General features: G+C 38.9%; 1 protein-coding gene across 4 annotated transcripts in view; it reads left to right on the forward strand.

Moving 5' to 3' along the window:
• PRKG1 (protein kinase, cGMP-dependent, type I) overlaps window positions 1-20,780 on the forward strand; it is a 1,377,467-nt gene that overhangs the window by 171,376 nt on the left and 1,185,311 nt on the right. For all 4 annotated transcript variants that reach the window (XM_018041139.1, XM_018041140.1, XM_018041138.1 and 1 more), the window contains exon 2: window positions 3,738-3,904. In XM_018041139.1, the coding sequence (XP_017896628.1) occupies window positions 3,738-3,904 (167 nt within the window). The remainder of the gene's footprint in view (window positions 1-3,737; window positions 3,905-20,780) is intronic.

The raw sequence follows: 20,780 nt of genomic DNA on the forward strand, positions 1-20,780 counted from the left end.
CCAGGCCTCCCTGTCCATCACCAACTCCCGGAATTCACTCAGACTCACGTCCATTGAGTCAGTGATGCCATCCAGCCATCTCATCCTCTGTCATCCCCTTCTCCTCCTGCCCCAATCCTTCCCAGCATCAGAGTCTTTTCCAGTGAGTCAACTCTTCACATGAGGTGGCCAAAGTACTGGAGTTTCAGCCTCAGCATCAGTCCTTCCAAAGAACACCCAGGGCTGAACTCCTTTAGGATGGACTGGTTGGATCTCCTTGCAGTCTAAGGGACTCTCAAGAGTCTTCTCCAACATCACAGTTCAAACGCATCAATTCTTCGGTGCTCAGCTTTCTTTATAGTCCAACTCTCACATCCATACATGACCACTGGAAAAACCATAGCCTTGACTAGACGGACCTTGGTTGGCAAAGTAATGTCTCTGCTTTTCAATATGCTATCTAGGTTGGTCATAACTTTTCTTCCAAGGAGTAAGCGTCTTTTAATTTCACGGCTGCAGTCACCATCTGCAGTGATTTTGGAGCCCCCCAAAATAAAGTCTGACACTGTTTCCACTATTTCCCCATCTATTTGCCATGAAGTGATGGGACCAGATCCCATGATCTTCGTTTTCTGAATGTTGAGCTTTAAGCCAACTTTTCCACTCTCCTCTTTCACTTTCATCAAGAAGCTTTTTAGTTCCTCTTCACTTTCTGCCATGAGGGTGGTGTCATCTGCATATGTGAGGTTATTGATATTTCTCCCGGCAATCTTGATTCCAGCTTGTGCTTCCTTCCTCCCCCCCAGCGTTTCTCATGATGTACTCTGCATAGAAGTTAAATAAACAGGGTGACAATATACAGCCTTGATGTACTCCTTTTCCTATTTGGAACCAGTCTGTTGTTCCATGTCCAGTTCTAACTGTTGCTTCCTGACCTGCATATAGGTTTCTCAAGAGGCAGGTCAGGCGGTCTGGTATTCCCATCTCTTTCAGAATTTTCCACAGTTTATTGTGATCCACACAGTCAAAGGCTTTGGCATAGTCAATAAAGTGGAAATAGATGTTTTTCTGGAACTCTTTTGCTTTTTCGATGATCCAGCAGATGTTGGCAATTTGATCTCTGGTTCCTCTGCCTTTTCTAAAACCAGCTTGAACATCTGGAAGTTCACGGTTCATAAATTGCTGAAGCCTGGCTTGGAGAATTTTGAGCATTACTTTACTAGTGCGTGAGATGAGTGCAATTGTGCGGCAGTTTGAGCATTCCTTGGCATTGCCTTTCTTTGGGATTGGATTGAAAACTGTTTAGTTAAGTGTTTAGTTAACATTCATCATTTCATGTAGATAAAATTAAAAAAAAATTTTTTCTTGGAGTGAGAACTCTTAGGATCTACTCTATTACTGTTCCTATGTACCATACTGTAATGTTGACTATAGTCATTATTTTGTACTAGTATTTATCTTATGGCTGGAAGCTTGTGCCTTTTGATCACCTTTCTCAAATTCTTCCTCCTCCTTCGTCCTGATACCACCTCTGGTAACCACAAATCTGATCCCTTTTTTTCTATGAGTTTTTTTTTTTTTAATTAGACTCCACATAAAGTGAGGTCATACAGTATTTGTCTTTCTCTGATATATTTCACTTAGAAAAATGCCTTCAAGATTCATCTGTGTTTTTAGGATTGTTACGATTTTCTCATTTTTATGGCTGAATAATATACCATTGTGTATCTCTATATCTAGATCCAGATATAGACACACATTACAACTTCTTTATCCATTCATCTGTTAGGAATGCTTAGGTTGTTTTCATGTCTTGGCTATTGTGAATAATTTTACTATGAGCATGGTAATTCATATTTTTTTCCAGTTATTGTTTTCACTTCCTTTGGATATATTCACAGAAGTAGAATGACTAGATCATATGGTAGCTCTAGTTTTTAATTTTTTGAGGAATCACAACACTGTTTTTCATGGTGGCAGTAACAATTTACATTTCCACCAACATTGTATAAGGGTTCCCTTTTCTCTGCATCCAAACCACCATTTATTGTTTCTCTTTTTCCTGTGTGTGATGGCTATTCTAATAGGCGTGGAGTGATGTCTGTTGTGGTTTTAATTTGCCTTTCCCTAATGACTAGAAATATTGAATGTCTTTTCACGCGCCTGTTGGTGGCTGGTAATTTTTAAAATACCATTTTATATTTTATAAAATGGAAATTCAGAAAAGGAAGACAACCTGCTAACTGTTAATACATGACAGTACCAGGATTGGGATCCAAATATACAGAACTCGAAAACCTATTTTTTTGTATTTCACACACACACATGCTTTCATATTCTAAAGACTATTCTGTATCCTCCTTTTTCACTTAAAAATAGTATAATAATTAATTCCCTGCCTTTAACTCTTCAGGAAAAGTTTAATTGCCTCAAAAAGCCCATTCGCAGTGTGTTTTCATTTTGATAGAGTTGACATAGTTTTCATTTGATGTGCACCTTTGTATTCACTCAGAACCAAATCATTGCAAAAGATAATGTGTGAAGGCTGGATCAGTTAGACTGAAGTCTAGAGTGGAAGTCGGGCAGAACTGGGGGGTGCGGCTGCTGTGGTCAGTGTTCACTGCTGCAGGTCGCTTCCCTGAAAGCCACTCGTTAAGCAAATGAAGACAAAGACCGGCTTGTAGCCAGGTGCTGTTCAGATTAAGATGTTTAATATAAAATTCCGGATGTGCTTCTTACCCTCCATGTTGTTAAAGTCTCTGTGTTTGTCGTAACCAGCTTCTGACTTCTCTGACAGCACTCTGTGCTGCTCTTGACACAGTATTTCTCCATTTCCCTTTACTTTGATTTTTATATCCCAGGAAGTTGTTTGGTGTTTCTTTTCCCAGAGAAGTAAATGATCACCCTCTTTCAAGTTCTGAAAAACTTTCCCGTTAACCACTGAATCCCAATTAGAGAATTTGTAAACATGTTTCCTGGAGACTACCTGTTTAATCCCACGTTTAAGCTATGTTGTGTAAAACAACTTGTTCAATAGAATTTTATCTGCCTGGTTACCTCAATGTAAGCTGCTTGAAGAGAGAAATATTCTCTAAAGAAGCATGAGATATGGATAAAGAACTCTCATATTTATATCAGTTGTTCTGAACAGCTAATTAAATATCAATTCTTTATCATTTTTTTTCTTGAGCACTTGTACTATATATAACTGGTATTGTAGTAGATGCTGGGCATAGAGTAGAGAAAAGACATACAAACTGTCCCTGCCCTCAGGGAGCATAATATCTCGTGGAAGAGGCGCCTAAAAATAAGCAAACATATTGTGCTTTACTGTAATTGTGTGTACACAGTACATCCTGATATTCTTTTATAATTTGTAAACTTAGTAATAATAGTGTTTCTTCTATAAAATTTTGTTGTATTTTGTTCCCATTCATTCTTTAGCTGAGTTTCAAGCTTCAGTTTAAGATGTTTGTCCATTGGTTTGCCAGCAGTCTTTGGGTTAAAAAAAAATCCTGAAGCAAAATGGAACTCTGTGATTTTGCTTATGTACTGGTCCCATATTCATTTAAGGATACTTTACTTAAAGGGAAATCTCTCAGTGTCTTTCCTGCTTCCATGGAATTACTCTTGGGCCAGTCAGGAAATTCTTGGATTCCTAACAAGAAAATGTGTGCCTGACACTGGCTCTGCTCAACCTCACAGATTGTGAAAGCGCTTGTCAGTTGCGCCAGTAAATCTTCCCTCTCTTACCGCAGGTCCAAGGATCTCATAAAGGAGGCCATTCTTGACAATGACTTTATGAAGAACTTGGAGCTGTCACAGATCCAAGAGATTGTGGATTGTATGTACCCAGTGGAGTACGGCAAAGACAGCTGCATCATCAAAGAAGGAGATGTGGGGTCACTGGTGTATGTCATGGAAGGTATGCTTTGTAACCACGTTCCCCTGACATTCAAATATTCTCTTTTCATCTTATCAGCCTGCGCACAGATGGCAGTGCATTACATGAGACAATTCCATTTTTCTTGTTTGTTGTTGTTGAGAAACAGTTTGAAAAGAGGGAGAACACTGCTTAGACACAGAGGTTGATTAATCATTTGAAGTGTTTGTGTTTAGAATTATTAAAATGAAAATCTAGTATTTTTTCAGATATGGGAAAAGGATAATAACATGAAAAAAAAAATTGCTATTTATTGCACTGCGTAAGACCACACACTGTCAGATCATTGAGCAAACTCAAAGCTTCATTGGAAGCTCAAGTCTATTGGAAGTATTTTTGGTCAGATAATCAAAGTATCTTCAACTCCACTTTTACCTCCCATTATATGACTGGCCTTCTGCTATGTTGCTTCTATAAAAAGAGAATGTTTTCAGTGTCTCCTGTGTGTCTGATAGAGGTGGATCATAAAGGTTGGATAGTGTATTAACTTCCTGATTATTAAGAGTAGTAGCTTGTTTCATAAATATTGCACAAACTAAGATAGAAACTGCTTAAAAAAACTGAGGCATGCACTGTATAAATATGTTTTATGCTTCTGTATATTTTCACATTATAAATTTTTTAACTTGAAATTCATAATGGCATGTTTTCCTTTTGGGGGACGAAAAAGCCTGAAATCATGAATGAATCAGCTGAGAAGGAAGTGAGTTCAAAGATGTCTATCGTAGAAGACAGTCGGCTTAGAAAAACCACAATCGATTGATTTGGTGGCAGTTAGTGTTTTACCCAAAGCATTCATGCTGGTGTCCTGTAACTGTCAGTTTTACAGGTCATTCAGAAGAGAGGTGTATTTGGGCAAGTCAATTAACTTCTCTGTTTCACGCAGCTTATGAATAAGGAGATACTCTTTCTTTCCGGCCGTGGTTCTCCACTGGTGATGAATCTGTCCCCCAGGGACATTTGGTGACGTTCAGAGACGTTTGGTTGTCACACGTTGGGTAAGGGTGGGCATGAAGGAGGCTCCTGGTGTCTAGTAGGAAAAGAACAGAGGTGCTAATCAACAGGCAACGAGTGGCCCACAACCATGCATGCCCTGTCCTTACTGCCTGTGCTGAGAAATCTTGCTTTCTACCTTCTTCGCAGGACTGTTATGAAGTTGGTATGAGTAAGTTGTGTAGCTATATAATACAAAGTGTAAAACATTGTAGAATAGCAATCAATATTATTTCTATTAAATACTTGAAAGTATGCAAAACATGTTCTTTCTACATTTGTCATTCACCTTTTAATTTTTCTTTGTGATTCTTTCTTGACATACTGAAATCAGGCATTTGATATTTATTAATCTCTATCACTTTTTTCTTTATAATTTTCAGCTTTGTGTCAGGGTTACAAAGTTTCTCCCCATGCCAAAAGGATGTCAATGTTCGGTTAGGCTTTCCGCTGACAAAAACAAAGTATTGTAAACAAAAACATAAACGATATGTACTTGGCAGAGAATTGCAGGGAAAGGAGGTGAACTTATAGGGAAAGGGTGGATGTGGGTAGTGAGCAGGAGCAATGAGAGAAGTTGAAGAAATATATAGAGGCCAAGTGCAGACTATAAATATAGAGGCAAATGTAAAGAACTATTAACATTTAGAAACCAAGTTTAAAGCCTTTCTGAGATGATATTATATCAACAGTTTCTACTGGCCAGGCACATTTTTAAGAACACAGATATTGTGTAAAGCAGAGTGTACTTTACTTCAGTCATTTTAAATGCTCATTGATATTCCAACAAAAGTCCATCTCGTCAAAGCTATGGTTTTTCCAGTAGTCATGTATGGATGTCAGAGCTGGAGTATAAAGAAAGCTGAGTATTGAAGTATTGATGCTTTTGAACTGTGGTGTTGGAGAAGACTCTTGAGAGTCCCTTGGACTGCAAGGAGATCCACCTAGTCAATCCTAAAGGAAATAAGCCCTGAATATTCATTGGAAGGACTGATGCTGAAGCTAAAACTCCAATACTTTGGCCAGCTGATGCAAAGAACTGACTCATTGGAAAAGACCCTGATGCTGGGAAAGATTGCAGGCAGGAGGAGAAGGGGACGACAGAGGATGAAGTGGTTGGATGGCATCAATGACATGATGGACATGAGTCTGAGTAGGCTTAGGGAGTTGGTGCCGAGAAGGCAATGGCACCCCACTCCAGTACTCTTGCCTGGAAAATCCCATGGACAGAGGAGCCTGGTAGGCTGCAGTCCATGGGGTCGTGAAGAGTCAGACATGACTGAGTGACTTCACTTTCACTTTTCACTTTCATGCATTGGAGAAGGAAATGGCAACCCACTCCAGTATTCTTGCCTGGAGAATCCCAGGAACGGGGGAGCCTGGTGGGCTGCCATCTATGAGGTCACACAGAGTTGGACATGACTGAAGTGTCTTAGCAACAGTAGTAGGGAATTGGTGACGGACAGGGAAGCCTGGCATGCTGCAGTCCATGGGGTTGCAGAGAGTCAGACATGACTGAGCGACTGAACTGAACTGATTGAGTTCCATTCCAGAAATGAGTAGTTTGAAAACCTGTATGTTCATGTTCAGTTTTCCTCACACATTTTTTTCTAAAAATTTCTGTTTAATTCATGCCATTTCTGTTTTCTAAGATTAAATTCAACTTTACTAGCTATATTAGAAGGAGCTTGAAAATTATACTTAATATTTGTTAGTTTTTAGAACTCAATGCCCAACATATAGAGCATGCTTTTTCTAAACACTTTCTGTGTATAAAATTTCTTTAATTCTCAAAGTGATCCTGTGAGGTAAGGGCTAGTATTTATTATCCCCTTTTATAGATATGAAGACTGAGGCCCACCTGGTTTATAGTTTAGTTAGGAGTGAACTCAAGTAATCTGGATTCAGAGCCCAAGCTCTTAATATGGGACTCTGTATTGGTGATGGTTCTCCAAAGAAAAAAAGCCAATGGGATATATGTGTGTGTATATCTGAGTAGTGAGAGAGAGGTTTATTTTAAGGAATTGACTTCCATGATTGTGGAGACTGGAAAGCCATCGGCTTGCTGGCAAAATTCACCCTTCCTCCAGGTACATCAGTCTTTTTTCCTGATAAGACTTCAACTGATTGGATGAAGTCTTATCAACATTAAGAAGGTAGTCTGCTTTAACTCAAAGACTACTAATTTAAATGTTAATTCCAGCAAAGAAATACCTTCATAGAAATGTCTGGTGTAATATTTGACCAAATATCTGGGTATCATGGGCTTGCAAGTTGACCTGTAAAATTAACCATCACAGGTCCATTCCTTGTCAACGTGGCACCTGTACATATCTCCTTAAACTATACCAAAATATCCAAGTAAAGACAATAATAAGGTTATACTTCTGCCTAACATGATATAATAATCTTGTGTATAAAGAAAACAAACAAGCCATTTTCCCAGAAAAGGAAGTGAAGTCCTTGGGTGGTGGAAATTTCTCCTCTCCTCAATACCCCATATCTCAAATATTTCATGCAACATTCAGTTCAGTTGCTCAGTCGTGTCCAACTCTTTGCAACCCCATGGACTGCAGCATGCCAGGCTTCCTTGTCTTTCACCAACTCCCGGAGCTTGCTCAAAGTCATGTCCATCAAGTCAGTGGTGTCATCTAACCATCTTGCCCTCTGTCGTCCCCTTCTCCTCCTGCCTTCAATCTTTCTCAGCATCAGGGTCTTTTCCAAAGAGTCAGATCTTCACGTCAGGATACAACATTAAGAAAACTTAAATACTATGAAATGAAGTCAGTACATAATATGTTACATGATAATGGTATCTGCGAGGAAGGGCAACAAAAATTTTATGCACAAATGCACTCCCTCAAATATACACACATAAATAAAAAGAAGAAATATCCATGGCAGACTTCCCTAGGTAAATGTAAATATGCTAATTTTTCCACATTTCATCAAGCTAATTTTAATATATTTTGTTTATCTTCTTTTTGCTGCTAGACTGACTACATAGCAAGTCATCTCAATTATGTTTTTAAAAACAGGGTTCTAAATAGTGTATCTGGTCAAAATCACAGATTTTGCAATGATGGTGTTGGTTGCTTAAAGTTAAATTCACTAAATGACTGTGCTCTTATAACCTGATGCAAATCTGCCCCCAAGTTGTAATTCTAATCAATTCCATGTAATTTTGGCTTATTTTATGCCAATATTCTCATGTGAAAATAATTTAAACTAACAAATCTTGTCATTTAAATGTTTATAAGTTTTAATTGAGGAAATGTTTCATTGCTTAATTAGTTTTTTATCAACACATTTAATCTTCTCAAAATTTGGATGGCACTCTTCTTGGTATAGATGGATTCTTTTTCATTTGTGAACATTATTAATATTTATAAAGAGCATACCGTAGCAACAATGGATGAAGAGACCAGAGGATCTTTCACAAACTTGCTTATTATCAAAACATTCAGAAAAACACCCAGGGAGTTTACATGGAAAAATTCCTACCTCTCTTCAGTTAAATTAAGTTTTCTTCATAAAATGCTTGTTCAACATGTGCCTTCAGTGATTTTTGTTTTAGCCTAGGCAGTGTCCCAAATATTATTGCATACCTAAATGCCACATTTTCTCATCATTTTAACAGAATAGTCGTATGTTAAGACTTAACTAATTAGGATGACAGGGAAAAAATAATCTGGAAGTAGTGTAAATATATCATGTATTTTCAAGCAAAATGAGTTGTATAACTTCAGATATTTATAGTTACTGGCTAGTGGAAGTTTTAATTTCAAGTTTTGATTAGAATTATTTTAGTATTAGTTACTTAAGGTAGCAGTGGGTCAAATTGCTAAGGCTTGATTTATGTTTCAATCAAATTTCAAATATATACATGACTTACAGAATAATACAGCTTATTTTCTTAAACCAATAGATTTTGGTTTTAATTATGGAGTAATATTTGTTAATATCTTTATACTCTTGCCCTCTTTTTCCTCCATGAAGGTAAACTTCATCTTTGCTAAGTCACTTCAGTTGTCTGACTCTTTGCAACGCCGTGGACTATAGCCCACCAGGCTTCTCTGTCCCTGGGAAACTCCCAGGGAAGAATACTCAGTTCAGTTCAGTTCAGTCGCTCAGTCGTGTCCGACTCTTTGCGACCCCATGAGTCACAGCACGCCAGGCCTCCCTGTCCATCACCAACTCCCGGAGTTCACTCAGACTCATGTCCATCGAGTCGGTGATGCCATCCAGCCATCTCATCCTGGGTCGTCCCCTTCTCCTCCTGCCCCCAATCTCTCCCAGCATCAGAGTCTTTTCCAATGAGTCAGTTCTTCGCATGAGGTGGCCAAAGTACTGGAGCTTCAGCTTCAGCATCAGTCCTTCCAAAGAAATCCCAGGGTTGATCTCCTTCAGAATGGACTGGTTGGATCTCCTTGCAGTCCAAGGGACACTCAAGAGTCTTCTCCAACACCACACTTCAAACGCATCAATTCTTCGGCACTCAGCTTTCTTCACAGTCCAACTCTCACATCCATACATGACCACAGGAAAAACCATAGCCTTGACTAGACGGACCTTAGTCGGCAAAGTAATGCCTCTGCTTTTGAATATGCTATCTAAGTTGGTCATAACTTTTCTTCCAAGGAGTAAGTGTCTTTTAATTTCATGGCTGCAGGCACCATCTGCAGTGATTTTGGAGCCCCCAAAATAAAGTCTGACACTGTTTCCACTGTTTCCCCATCTATTTCCCATGAAGTGATGGGACCAGATGCCATGATCTTTGTTTTCTGAATATTGAGCTTTAAGCCAACTTTTTCACTCTCCTCTTTCACTTTCATCAAGAGGCTTTTTAGCTCCTCTTCACTTTCTGCCATAAGGGTGGTATCATCTGCATATCTGAGGTTATTGATATTTCTCCTGGCAATCTTGATTCCGGCTTGTGTTTCTTCCAGTCCAGCGTTTCTCCTGATGTACTCTGCAAATAAGTTAAATAAGCAGGGTGACAATATACAGCCTTGACGTACTCCTTTTCCTATTTGGAACCAGTCTGTTGTTCCATGCTATTTCCTTCTCCAGGGGATGTTCCCGACCCAGGGACTGAACCTTATGTCTTCTATACTGGCAGGTGGGTTCTTTACCACTAGCGCCACCCACAAAGCCCAAAACTTCAGCTACAGTCATCCAAAAGAAGTTCTGATGTAGCAGTTGAGAATTGGTAATGTAAATCAAACACCTTCTTTGGGAATTTGATTTAATATTTTTGTATTGAAAAATGTGTACTTTATATGCATTGAAGTGATGTGCTTAGAGATATTGCTTTTACAGATTTTCTGTGATCTTTCACTGCGGAAGTGCATAGATTCCATGTTATTTTCTAAAAATGGCAAGTATCTGTTTAGTGTTCTTTGTTGACTATTTAAGTTAAACTTTTAAGTGAAACCATCAAGCTGTTTTAATTTTCATTTTGCAGAGTGCTTGTTAATGATAACAGCTTTTCTATAATGCCTTATATGTGGCATTGCCCCAATCCCTCTCCTCTTCTTAGTTCCTTCTCTCTTTCTACAAGCATAGCTACCGTTTAGTTTAATCTTGGTCCACCTCTGAGGTTTTATTGTGTAGGACGGCTGCTGTTAAGTCGCTTCAGTCATGTCCAACTCTGTGCAGCCCCATAGATGGCAGCCCACCATAGAAGGCTCCCCCTTCCCTGGGGTTCTCCAGTCAAGAACACTGGAGTGGGTTGCCATTTCCTTCTCCAATGCATGAAAGTGAAAAGTGAAAGTGAAGTCGCTCAGTCATGTCCGACTCTTAGCGACCCCATGGACTACAGCCTAGCAGGCTCCTCCGTCCATGGGATTTTCCAGGCAAGAGCACTGGAGTGGGGTGCCATTGCCTTCTCTGAAGTGTAGGACTAGAGTCTGCCATGTATTGATACTCTCAAGGCTCTCTTCTTTTTTCTGTCTACCATCAATAGTGTTGATTTTGTTTCTTTCACAGGTTTAAAAAAAAATTTTTTTTTAAGAGGGAAAATTTTTTTCAACTCATCACACAGGTGATTTTTAGTAGGACTTTTTATGCTAATGCTAAGTGATCTGTGATTGTTGTTCAGTTTGTAAGTTGTGTCTGACTCTTTGCAACCCCATGAAGTGCAACACTCCAGGCTTCCCTGTCCTGCATTATCTCCCTGAGTTTGCTCAAACTCATGTCCATTGAGTCAGTGATGCCATCCAACCATCTCATCCTCTGTCTCCCCCTTCTCCTCTTGCCGTCAGTCTTTACTAGCATCAGGGTCTTTTCCAATGAGTCGGCTCTTCACATCAGGTAGCCAAGGCATTGGAGCTTCAGCTTCAGGACCAGTCCTTCCAATGAATATTCAGCGTTGATTTCCTTTAGAATTGACTGGCTTGATCTTTTTACTGTCGAAGGGACTCGCAAGAGTCTTCTTCAACACCACAGTTCAAGAACATCAATTCTTTGGCACTTAGCCTTCTTTCTGTTCCAACTCTCACATGCATACATGACTACTGGAAAACTACAGCTTTGACTATATAGACCTTTGTTGGCAGAGTAATGTCTCTGCTATTTAATACACTGTCTAGGTTTGACGTAGCTTTTCTTCCAAGGAGCAGGCGTCTTTCAGTTTTGTGGGTGCAGTCACATCCAATCTCTAGATTCTGTTGTTAATTGCACTGAGATTTCCCTTTGTCTTCTGAAGACTGGTCTTCTGCTTCACTTTGCAGTGAATTGGTTGATACCAGCTCTGCCTGTTAAGCTGATGTCCAACATTATTTGTTCTTCGGTGTGAACATGGATCATGCTAGCCACTCACTATCCGCAGTAAACTTACTCAATTTCATACTGCAAATTCTCTCCTGCTCCCCTACTCCTTCCCCTGAAACATTTTTCTGTTTTTATAATTAAATAACATATGAAAGCTGACATTCAAAGAGGGATTTTCATATAAAAGATAATTAGTGAAGAGCCTCACCATGTCAGTTGGCATTCAAAACACTATCCAAGAGTATGAGGGAATTGAATGTATTTTCATATGAATTAGCACGGCAAATTTAACACGAGAAACAGACTGTTTTATTCTCCAAAGTCAGGTGGCGCCTTTTGGCCTTATGAGTGTTTCATGTTCATCTGAAAGCTATCTTTAGGATAGTTAAAATATCAATGCATTTAAAGTTATTTTTGCAGTCCCTTTACTAGAACAAGCTTATCATGTTAATGCTAAAGAAGAACCTTATGTACTGTGTTAAAAACAAGACAGTAGACCCCAGATTCAGCCACTTATGCAGAGTCCCATGGCACTAAATTGAGACTCTTATAGTTTTGACTCCCCTAGAAATGGAATCTTAAACCAGACAATCAGGTGTCACCTAATTAGCAGCAATTAGGTCATCTATCAGGTAGGATCCTGCTATCCCTAAAAGGAAAATGACCTTGCCATAACCAATCCAGTTTTTTTCCCTCTAACATAACTTCCTTACTCCTGCTCCTTTATGCCTACAAAAATGTTATATTTTGTACAGCTCCTTGAAGTTCCTTTCTTAGCTGCTCAATTGAATACTGTCCAATTCATGACTTGTTAATTAAAACCAATAAGATCTTTAAAATTTACTCAGTTGAATTTTGTTTCTTAACGACTACTTAAATAAAAACTGAAGAAAATAAAATCTATTTAGAAAAATGTTATAAGCAAAGAGGATTTGAAATTTTTAAGTGTGAATATTGAAATATATTTCAGTTACGGAGTTAGTGGCAAAAACAGGGATCTAAGATAGTTAGATGTCCCACAGGGTATCATGTTTATTTTGGGGTGCCAAGCTTCCAAAAAGACTTTAATACATTTGAGTGAGTTCAGGAAGCATGACATTTATTTTTAGTGAGTGGCATGTCTTGTATGGATGGGCGGTTTAGGAGGAAATGATAACTGTTTTTAAAAAGCTGGAAACAGTGTCATATGAAAAGGGAAGTGGTCTTCATGAGTTTAGATGACCTGAGAAAATGCAACTTCTAGGGAAGTCTACACTGGGTCTTCTTGGGAGTCAATATTCTGCTAATTAATATGTTCCAGCAGTGAATGAAGCAGTCCGATGTCATGGCAAGAACACCATCTCAGGAGGCATTCTAGCAGTGATTATAAGAAATCTGCTTGGAGAAATTTAGTGTGGATAGAAGAGGAATTCCCTGTGGCTGAACTGAACACATCTCCTCTCTTTTCCCCAAACTCCAAGCTTCTCAGTCTGTTGTTTTCTGAACAAATATCTTACAAGTTAACTTATGAGAACCCAACCTCCAATTCTGTCTCTTAGAAACTCACCCTTATATATAATATGCGTGTTTTCTTTGGGGTGTTTTTGTATCTTGTATTATATAAATCAGTCAATACTGCAAGTATTCTTATGCTCCTTCATTTTTCTTCCGGTAGTGTCTTCTATTTTATTACCCACTTTCTTTCTCCTTTCCGCAATTGATTATATTTGGGTTGTTCCCAGATATTTTGATCCTGATTATTTATGAAGCTGAGCATCTTCATATATTTATAAGCTGTTGTGTTCTATGAAGTGTCTGTTGGAGTCTTTTGTCCATTTTTCTGTTCGTTGGTTGACTTTACCTATTTTGGAGTTTAATCTTTGTCAGTTACTTGCATTACAAATATTTTCTCTCATCTATAGCATGTATTTTCACTTCTTTGTGAAATCTTCTGATGAAGCTGCTGCTGCTGCTGCTAAGTCGTTTAGGTTGTGTCCGACTCTGTGCGACCCCATAGATGGCAGCCCACCAGGCTCTGCCGTCCCAGGGATTCTCCAGACAAGAACACTGGAGTGGGTTGCCATTTCCTTCTCCAGTGCATGAAAGTGAAAAGTGAAAGTGAAGTTGCTCAGTCGTGTCCGACTCCTAGCGACCCCATGGACTGCAGCCCACCAGGCTCCTCTGTCCATGGGACTTTCCAGGCAAGAGTACTGGAGTGGGGTGCCATTGCCTTCTTTTCTGATGAAGAGAAGTTATTAATTGTAATGTAGTCAATATAAGTATGCTTCTTGGCTTGTGCTTTTTGTAACTTTATAAGAATACTGGAAGGCAAGGTTTCTCATGCCTGTTTATGTATAAGTACTTGTATGTCCCTGAAGGTATGTGTATAGGTTAGGGATGTGAGATATTATCTCTGAAGGAATAAATCCACGTTTATAATATAAAGAAGAGTTGTCTCTTTCAAAGCAGGAAGCTGGAAAGGCAGTACATTTTTGCCTCTGTTTTTTTTTTTCTTTTCCCCACCATATTTAAACAATTTATAAATTGTCCTCAGGGGACAGTAAATATGTTTTTGAATATGCTTGATGACAATTTTCCTGTGAGTGTAGATTCTATATCTGGAAATAATCACAAGCCATTTAGTGACAGATATGATGAATAGGGCTCAGTTTAGTCACTCAGTCATGTCCAGCTCTTTACAACCCCATGGACTGCAGCACGCCAGGCTTCTCTGTCGATCACCAACTCCTGGACTTGCTCAAACTCATGTCCATTGCGTTGGTGCTGCCATCTAACCATCTTATCCTCTGACATCCCCTTCTCCTCCTGCCTTCCGTCTTCCTCAGCATCAGGGTCTTTTCTAATGAGTCTGCTCTTCCCATTAGTCAGCCAAAGATTGGAGCTTCAGCTTCAGGACCAGTCCTTCCCATGAATATTTAGGACTGATCTCCTTTAGGATGAACTGGTTGGATCTCCTTTAGGATGAACTGGTTGGATCTCCTTGCAGTCCGAGGGACTCTTCAAGAGTCTTCTCCAACACCACACTTGAAAAGCATCAATTCTTCGGCACTCAGCTTTCTTTATGGTCCAACTTTCATATCCATACATGACCACTGGAAAAACCATAGCCTTGACTAGATGGACCTTTGTTGGCAGAGTAATGTCTCTGCTTTTTAATATGCTGTCTAGGTTGGTCATAGCTTTTCTTCCAGGGAGCAAGCGTCTTTTATTTTATTTATTTTATTTTATTTTATTTTTTTAATTTTTATTTTTACTTTATTTTACTTTACAATACTGTATTGGTTTTGCCATACATTGACATGAATCCACCACGGGTGTACATGCATTCCCAAAGATGAACCCGCCTCCCACCTCCTTCCCCACAACATCCCTCTGGGTCATCCCTGTGCACCAGCCCCAAGCATGCTGTATCCTGCATCAGACATAGACTGGCGATTCGATTCTTACATGATAGTATACATGTTACAATGCCATTCTCCCAAATCATCCCACCCTCTCTCTCTCCCTCTGAGTCCAAAAGTCCGCTATACACATCTGTATCTTTTTTGCTGTCTTGCATACAGGGTCATCATTGCCATCTTCCTAAATTCCATATATATGTGTTAGTATACTGCATTGGTGTTTTTCTTTCTGGCTTACTTCACTCAGTATAATTGGCTCCAGTTTCATCCATCTCATCAGAACTGATTCAAATGAATTCTTTTTAACGGCTGAGTAATACTCCATTGTGTATATGTACCACGGCTTTCTTATCCATTCATCTGCTGATGGACATCTAGGTTGTTTCCATGTCCTGGCTATTATAAACAGTGCTGCGATGAACATTGGGGTACATGCGTCTCTTTCAATTCTGGTTTCCTCCGTGTGTATGCCCAGAAGTGGGATTGCTGGGTCATAAGGTAGTTCTATTTGCAATTTTTTAAGGAATCTCCACACTGTTTTCCATAGTGGTTGTACTAGTTTGCATTCCCACCAACAGTGTAGGAGGGTTCCCTTTTCTCCACACCCTCTCCAGCATTTATTGCGAGCAAGCGTCTTTTAATTTCATGGCTGCAGTCACCACCTGCAGTGGTTTTGGAGCCCAAGAAAATAAAGTTTGTCACTGTTCCCATTGTTTCCCCACCTACTTGCCACGAAGTGATGAGACTGGATGCCATGATTTGGTGATTAATACTCTTTTTTTTTTTTGTGGCTAAAATGTATAAGGACGTATGTATATGTACCATTATGAAGTAGTATCATTTTTTTTATAAAATTCAAGAAATATCTGAGATGCTTAATCAAGAACATTGGTATCATAAAATGACATATTTTGAAAGATAGTGTTCTTAATACTGATTTGGCTACTTATGTCCTTGTTTGATTTTATAGAGTGTCTTACCATGTTGTGGTTATAACAGTATATGGTTCTCCATTTTCTTTCTAAATTATTAATGGTGGAAAAAAAAAGTGAAGAATTTGGCTTTTACTTTTGAACACTCTCTAAAGCCAAAATAATTAAAACTTGCTATGCTTATCTTTTTGAGATGAGAGTTAAGAAAAGTATCAACTTTTTTCAAAAAAGTAATCTGAAATTGGTAAAGTAGGTCATAGATTGTGTTAAAAAGGTACAACTATCTTTATTCTCCTCGGTGGATCATGTGGTAAAGAATTCACCTGTAATGCAGAAGACCTGCGTTCTATCCCTTTGCTGGGAAGATCCCCTGGAGGAGGGCATGGCAACCCACTCCAATGTTCTTGCATGGAGAATCCCCATGGACAGAGGAGCCTGGCAGGCTGCGGTCCATGGGGTCACAAAGAGCCGGACACAACTGAGCAACTAAACATACACGTACATCTTTATTGTCAACGGTTATGGGATTTATTTCTATGGGGACTCATTTTGCTAAAATATCAATATCCCATTCTTCAGTTTTAGAGAATGGCAAATTTGAAAGTTTAAAAATATATTTTTGATGAAAACTAAAACCAAAAACAGCTTTGCTGAAAAAAATGAAAAGAAAATGTGGATTAGTCCTTCTTGACAATAGTGTAAGAACATGTTGATCCCTTCCTAAAGAGCTGAAATTTACTTCATTCATCCTTTCATGAGACTATGGAGTAGTTTGCATGCTGAACACTAAACAGTATTCTAAAATTGTTGAGGGTTCACTTTAAGAACACATAGATGTATTTCTTCAGGGACTTTAACAAGATTTCCAATGATTTCTGTGGGAGGCTGCATAGACTAATGCTTTTAATATCAATCCCTCTAATGAAAAATCCTTGAATGGTTAGTAATCGTTTTGGCACAGTCTCAAAGGGCAGGGAAGAAGGGTGCTACTTCCCAGCACTGTGAAACTGCCTGGCACGACTACCACAGCAACACCTACAGCACTGTAGGGAAGATTTGAATGGATCTCTGAAATCCTTGTTGAAATTCTCTTATGACTCCACATCTGAGGAACATAGCCTGTAATTGCACATACTTTATCTGAGTTTAATTACTGCACCTTTGGAAGATTACAGTCTGATCTTTATATGAAGACAAGTCTTATCTTTATATTTTATATTTATGCCCTTCCATAAATTCTATTCTGATGAAAATGATTTTGTACCAAAGCTCCTGCAGTAGTACCCAGATTTAGAATTATGCTAAAGGACTTAAAATAGTATTCAAATCAGTTCTTTAGAATCCACATATCATGCATGTTAAAATATCAAATACTTGTTATTGAGTGTATTTACATTAATGATTTATTTGGTACCTTTTTTTTTTTTTTCTTTTGTCTAACTTGTCAAACTTTACCAGAATAAGTGGCTTTCTTTGTATCACAGAACTATCTTAGAGTTCTTCATAAGAATATATGGGAGCAAATGCTTTTAAACCCAAACATTGTTTACTTTCTATTTACTCTTTGCAGTCTCATGTTATTTAACAAGAAGAGTTAGGTTATTCTGTACCCTTTGCAATGGAAGACAGGAGAAGGGGACGACAGAGGATGAGATGGTTGAATGGCATCACTGACTCAATGGACATGAGTTTGAGACAAGCTCCAGGACATAGTGAAGGACAGGGAAGCCTGATGTGCTGCAGTCCATGGGGTTCCAAAGAGTTGGACATGATTGAATGACTGAATAGTAACAATAGGCCTCTATAAATGGTTAAATTTCAAATTTACAAGAAAAACAGAAAATTAACAATTATAAACGCTCTAATGTGAATTAAAAATTAGTCTGGAAAGGGAAAACAGTTGGTTGATAGGTTTATGAGCACCACTGTGCATGCCACTCTCTTAAAAGAAAATTAAGATGACTTGTGTGGAAAGTTGTGAAATTTCATTTAATTCTATGAATTTGAATTATTATATATTAGTTCTAAAGGTGAAAGACATATGAAATAGAAAATGTTTCAGCAGATTTTTCTTTGTGTTCAGAATTAGGTTACCTATATACATAGCAGGCATTGCTGAACTGCCATCCTTTCCTCTCCCTCCATATGGTGTGTTTCGACAAAAGTAGAAAGGGTGTTACAGATAACGCAGGGCTTGGATTTGACTGAATGTAGTTCATGAATATATGAAATTCTTTGTATTTCCCTCAACAGTTGACAATAGCGAAGAAAGTATTCAATGAAGTTCTTTTTGCAATAGTTTCTTTACTATGAGTCACTAATTCATTTATTTGATTATTATTCATTTATTTGTCCAAGGGCCTTTCTCTTCTGGAGCTTCAATCCTGGTGATAGTCGTAGGGGAGAAGCATAGAGAACATGCATGGAGATAAGTGCATATATTCCCATAGTGACCCGTGCTATGAATGCAGAATGATGTAGGAGGGAATCATGAAGATGGGTCTGGAAATTACTGGATAGGTCTAGGAGGGCTTCTCTGAGAGGGGTCACATTTGAGCTGTGACCTGAGTGACAAGGAAGAACCAGGCACACAGGGTGGTAGAGAACTCCAGATGAGGACAATGGCAAGTAGTAAAGCTGGAAGTCGGGGTGAATGTTAAAGAGATAGAAAGAAGGCAATGGCTTGAATTAAGGTTGCAGAGGTTGACAGAGGCAAGGCTACGTGTAGCGGCCTGCAAGTATTGAGCTGGCCGATGAGTTCCCTCGGTTTTTCCATACAGTGTAGTGGAAAACTCTGAACCAACATTTTTGCCAAGTCAATAATTTGTTTTATTTATTTATTTTTTTTCCTATTTCAAGAGATTGGAAAAACAGTAGAGGAGTTTAGGTTGAGATGGGACCCGGTTCTATTTATGTTTTATAGGTAGAAGAATGGATTAATTGCTCTAATAATCAAAGGTTGGAAAGCATGCATTGTAGAGTGGTGGAGGAAGCAGGGATACCATTTGGGAGGCTATGGCAGTAATCTAAGTGAAATAGAATTTTGGCGTGGGCTACGATGGCAGCATAGGAGATGGGGGAAATATGACGTATTCTGGCAGCTCTTAGTTGTGATAGGGAGTAAAAGAAAGAGAAATTGGGGATGACTTGTAGGTTTTTTATTTAAAGAGGTGAATGGTGGTGCCAGTTTCTGAGATGGCAAAAAGTGAAAGGCATTTATGCTTAAGAAAGTAAATTAAGAATGCTATTCGGACAGTGTGAAGTTAAAGTGCCAGTTAGACAGCTCACTGGAGATGTCACGTTGATGACAGTGGGTACACATCAGAAAGCTCAGTTAAGAGGTCAGACTGTGGAGGCAGAAGTATTCTAACTAAACCAGGAATATGAAGAAGATTAGTCCAAGTAGTTATCTTATAACTATAGTTGTTTTACTTGTAGCAGATTAAATGGGTAAATCATGGATATTTTTCTTGTTTAATCACTAAGTCGTGTCCAACTCTTTTTGACTCCATGGACTGCAGCACGCCAGGCTTCCCTGTCCTTCACCGTCTCCCTTGCTCAAACTCAGGTCTGTTGAGTCGGTGATGCCATCCAACTTTCTCATTCTCTTTCATCCACTTCTCCGCCTTCTGTGTAGCTATTCATAAATATTTTTAAATCCTCCATGAAAATTCCTTATAGAAAACTGAAAATTTCTTCCTACATTATGTAAACTAGTATCCTTAATGCAGCATTCTCAAAGTGAAGTCTCTGGACCCTTTTAGGGGCTGCTGCTGCTAAGTCGCTTCAGTCGTGTCCGACTCGGTGCGGCCCCATAGACGGCAGCCCACCAGGCTCCCCCGTCCCTGGGATTCTCCAGGCAAGAACACTGGAGTGGGTTGCCATTTCCTTCTCCAATGTGTGAAAGTGAAAAGTGAAAGTGAAGTTGCTCAGTCATGTCCGACTGTTAGCGACCCCATGGGCTGCAGCCTACCAGGCTCCTCCACCCATGGGATTTACTTGAGGTCCAAAACCATTTTCATAATAATACCAGCATGTTATTTGTTGCCCTCTGTCTCATTCTCTCATGGGTGTTCAGTGGAGTTTTCTAAAGGCCATATGATATGTAATATTTGTTGTTGCTGAGTTGTATCCAGCTCTTTTGTGACCCCAGGGACCATAGCCTGTCAGGCTCCACTGTCCATGGAATTTCTCAAGCAAGAATACTGGAGTGGGTTGCCATTTCCTTCTCCAGGATATCTTCTCATCCCAGGGATCGAACTCACGTCTCCTGCATTGGTGGGAAGATTCCTTACTATTGAACCACCTGGGAAACCCAATAATGTGATATAGCAGCTGATTGAGTACAGAAGCAGTTAATGTAGCTCCCTTCTATTGAGCCAGACATCAATTAGATTTCCAAAAAGTATAAAATACTGGGGTGGTTCCTGCTGATTTTTCTTGTTTTAAAAATATATTTAATTTTATTAAAAATATTTTAAAATGTAATAAGTTTGCTATTACTTTCAAGTGAATAATTATTTTTAAAAAATTCTGTTTTAAGCTTTAATGGAATAAATGTCAGTAAATGTAGCCCACATAAGCAAAAGCTTTCTGAGGTTTTCAGTAATTTTTCATAACATAAAGAGGTTTTGAGGCTAAAAGTTTGAGAATCACTCCCTTAAGCTATATGACTCAAATACAAATATGACAAATTGGATGTTTGTCTCAGAAAATAAGCTAGGATTAGTTTAAGAACATCAGAATATTAGGTATCAA

The sequence above is a fragment of the Capra hircus genome, chromosome 26, assembly GCF_001704415.2.
Source record: "Capra hircus breed San Clemente chromosome 26, ASM170441v1, whole genome shotgun sequence".
Classification (NCBI taxonomy): Eukaryota; Metazoa; Chordata; class Mammalia; order Artiodactyla; family Bovidae; genus Capra; species Capra hircus.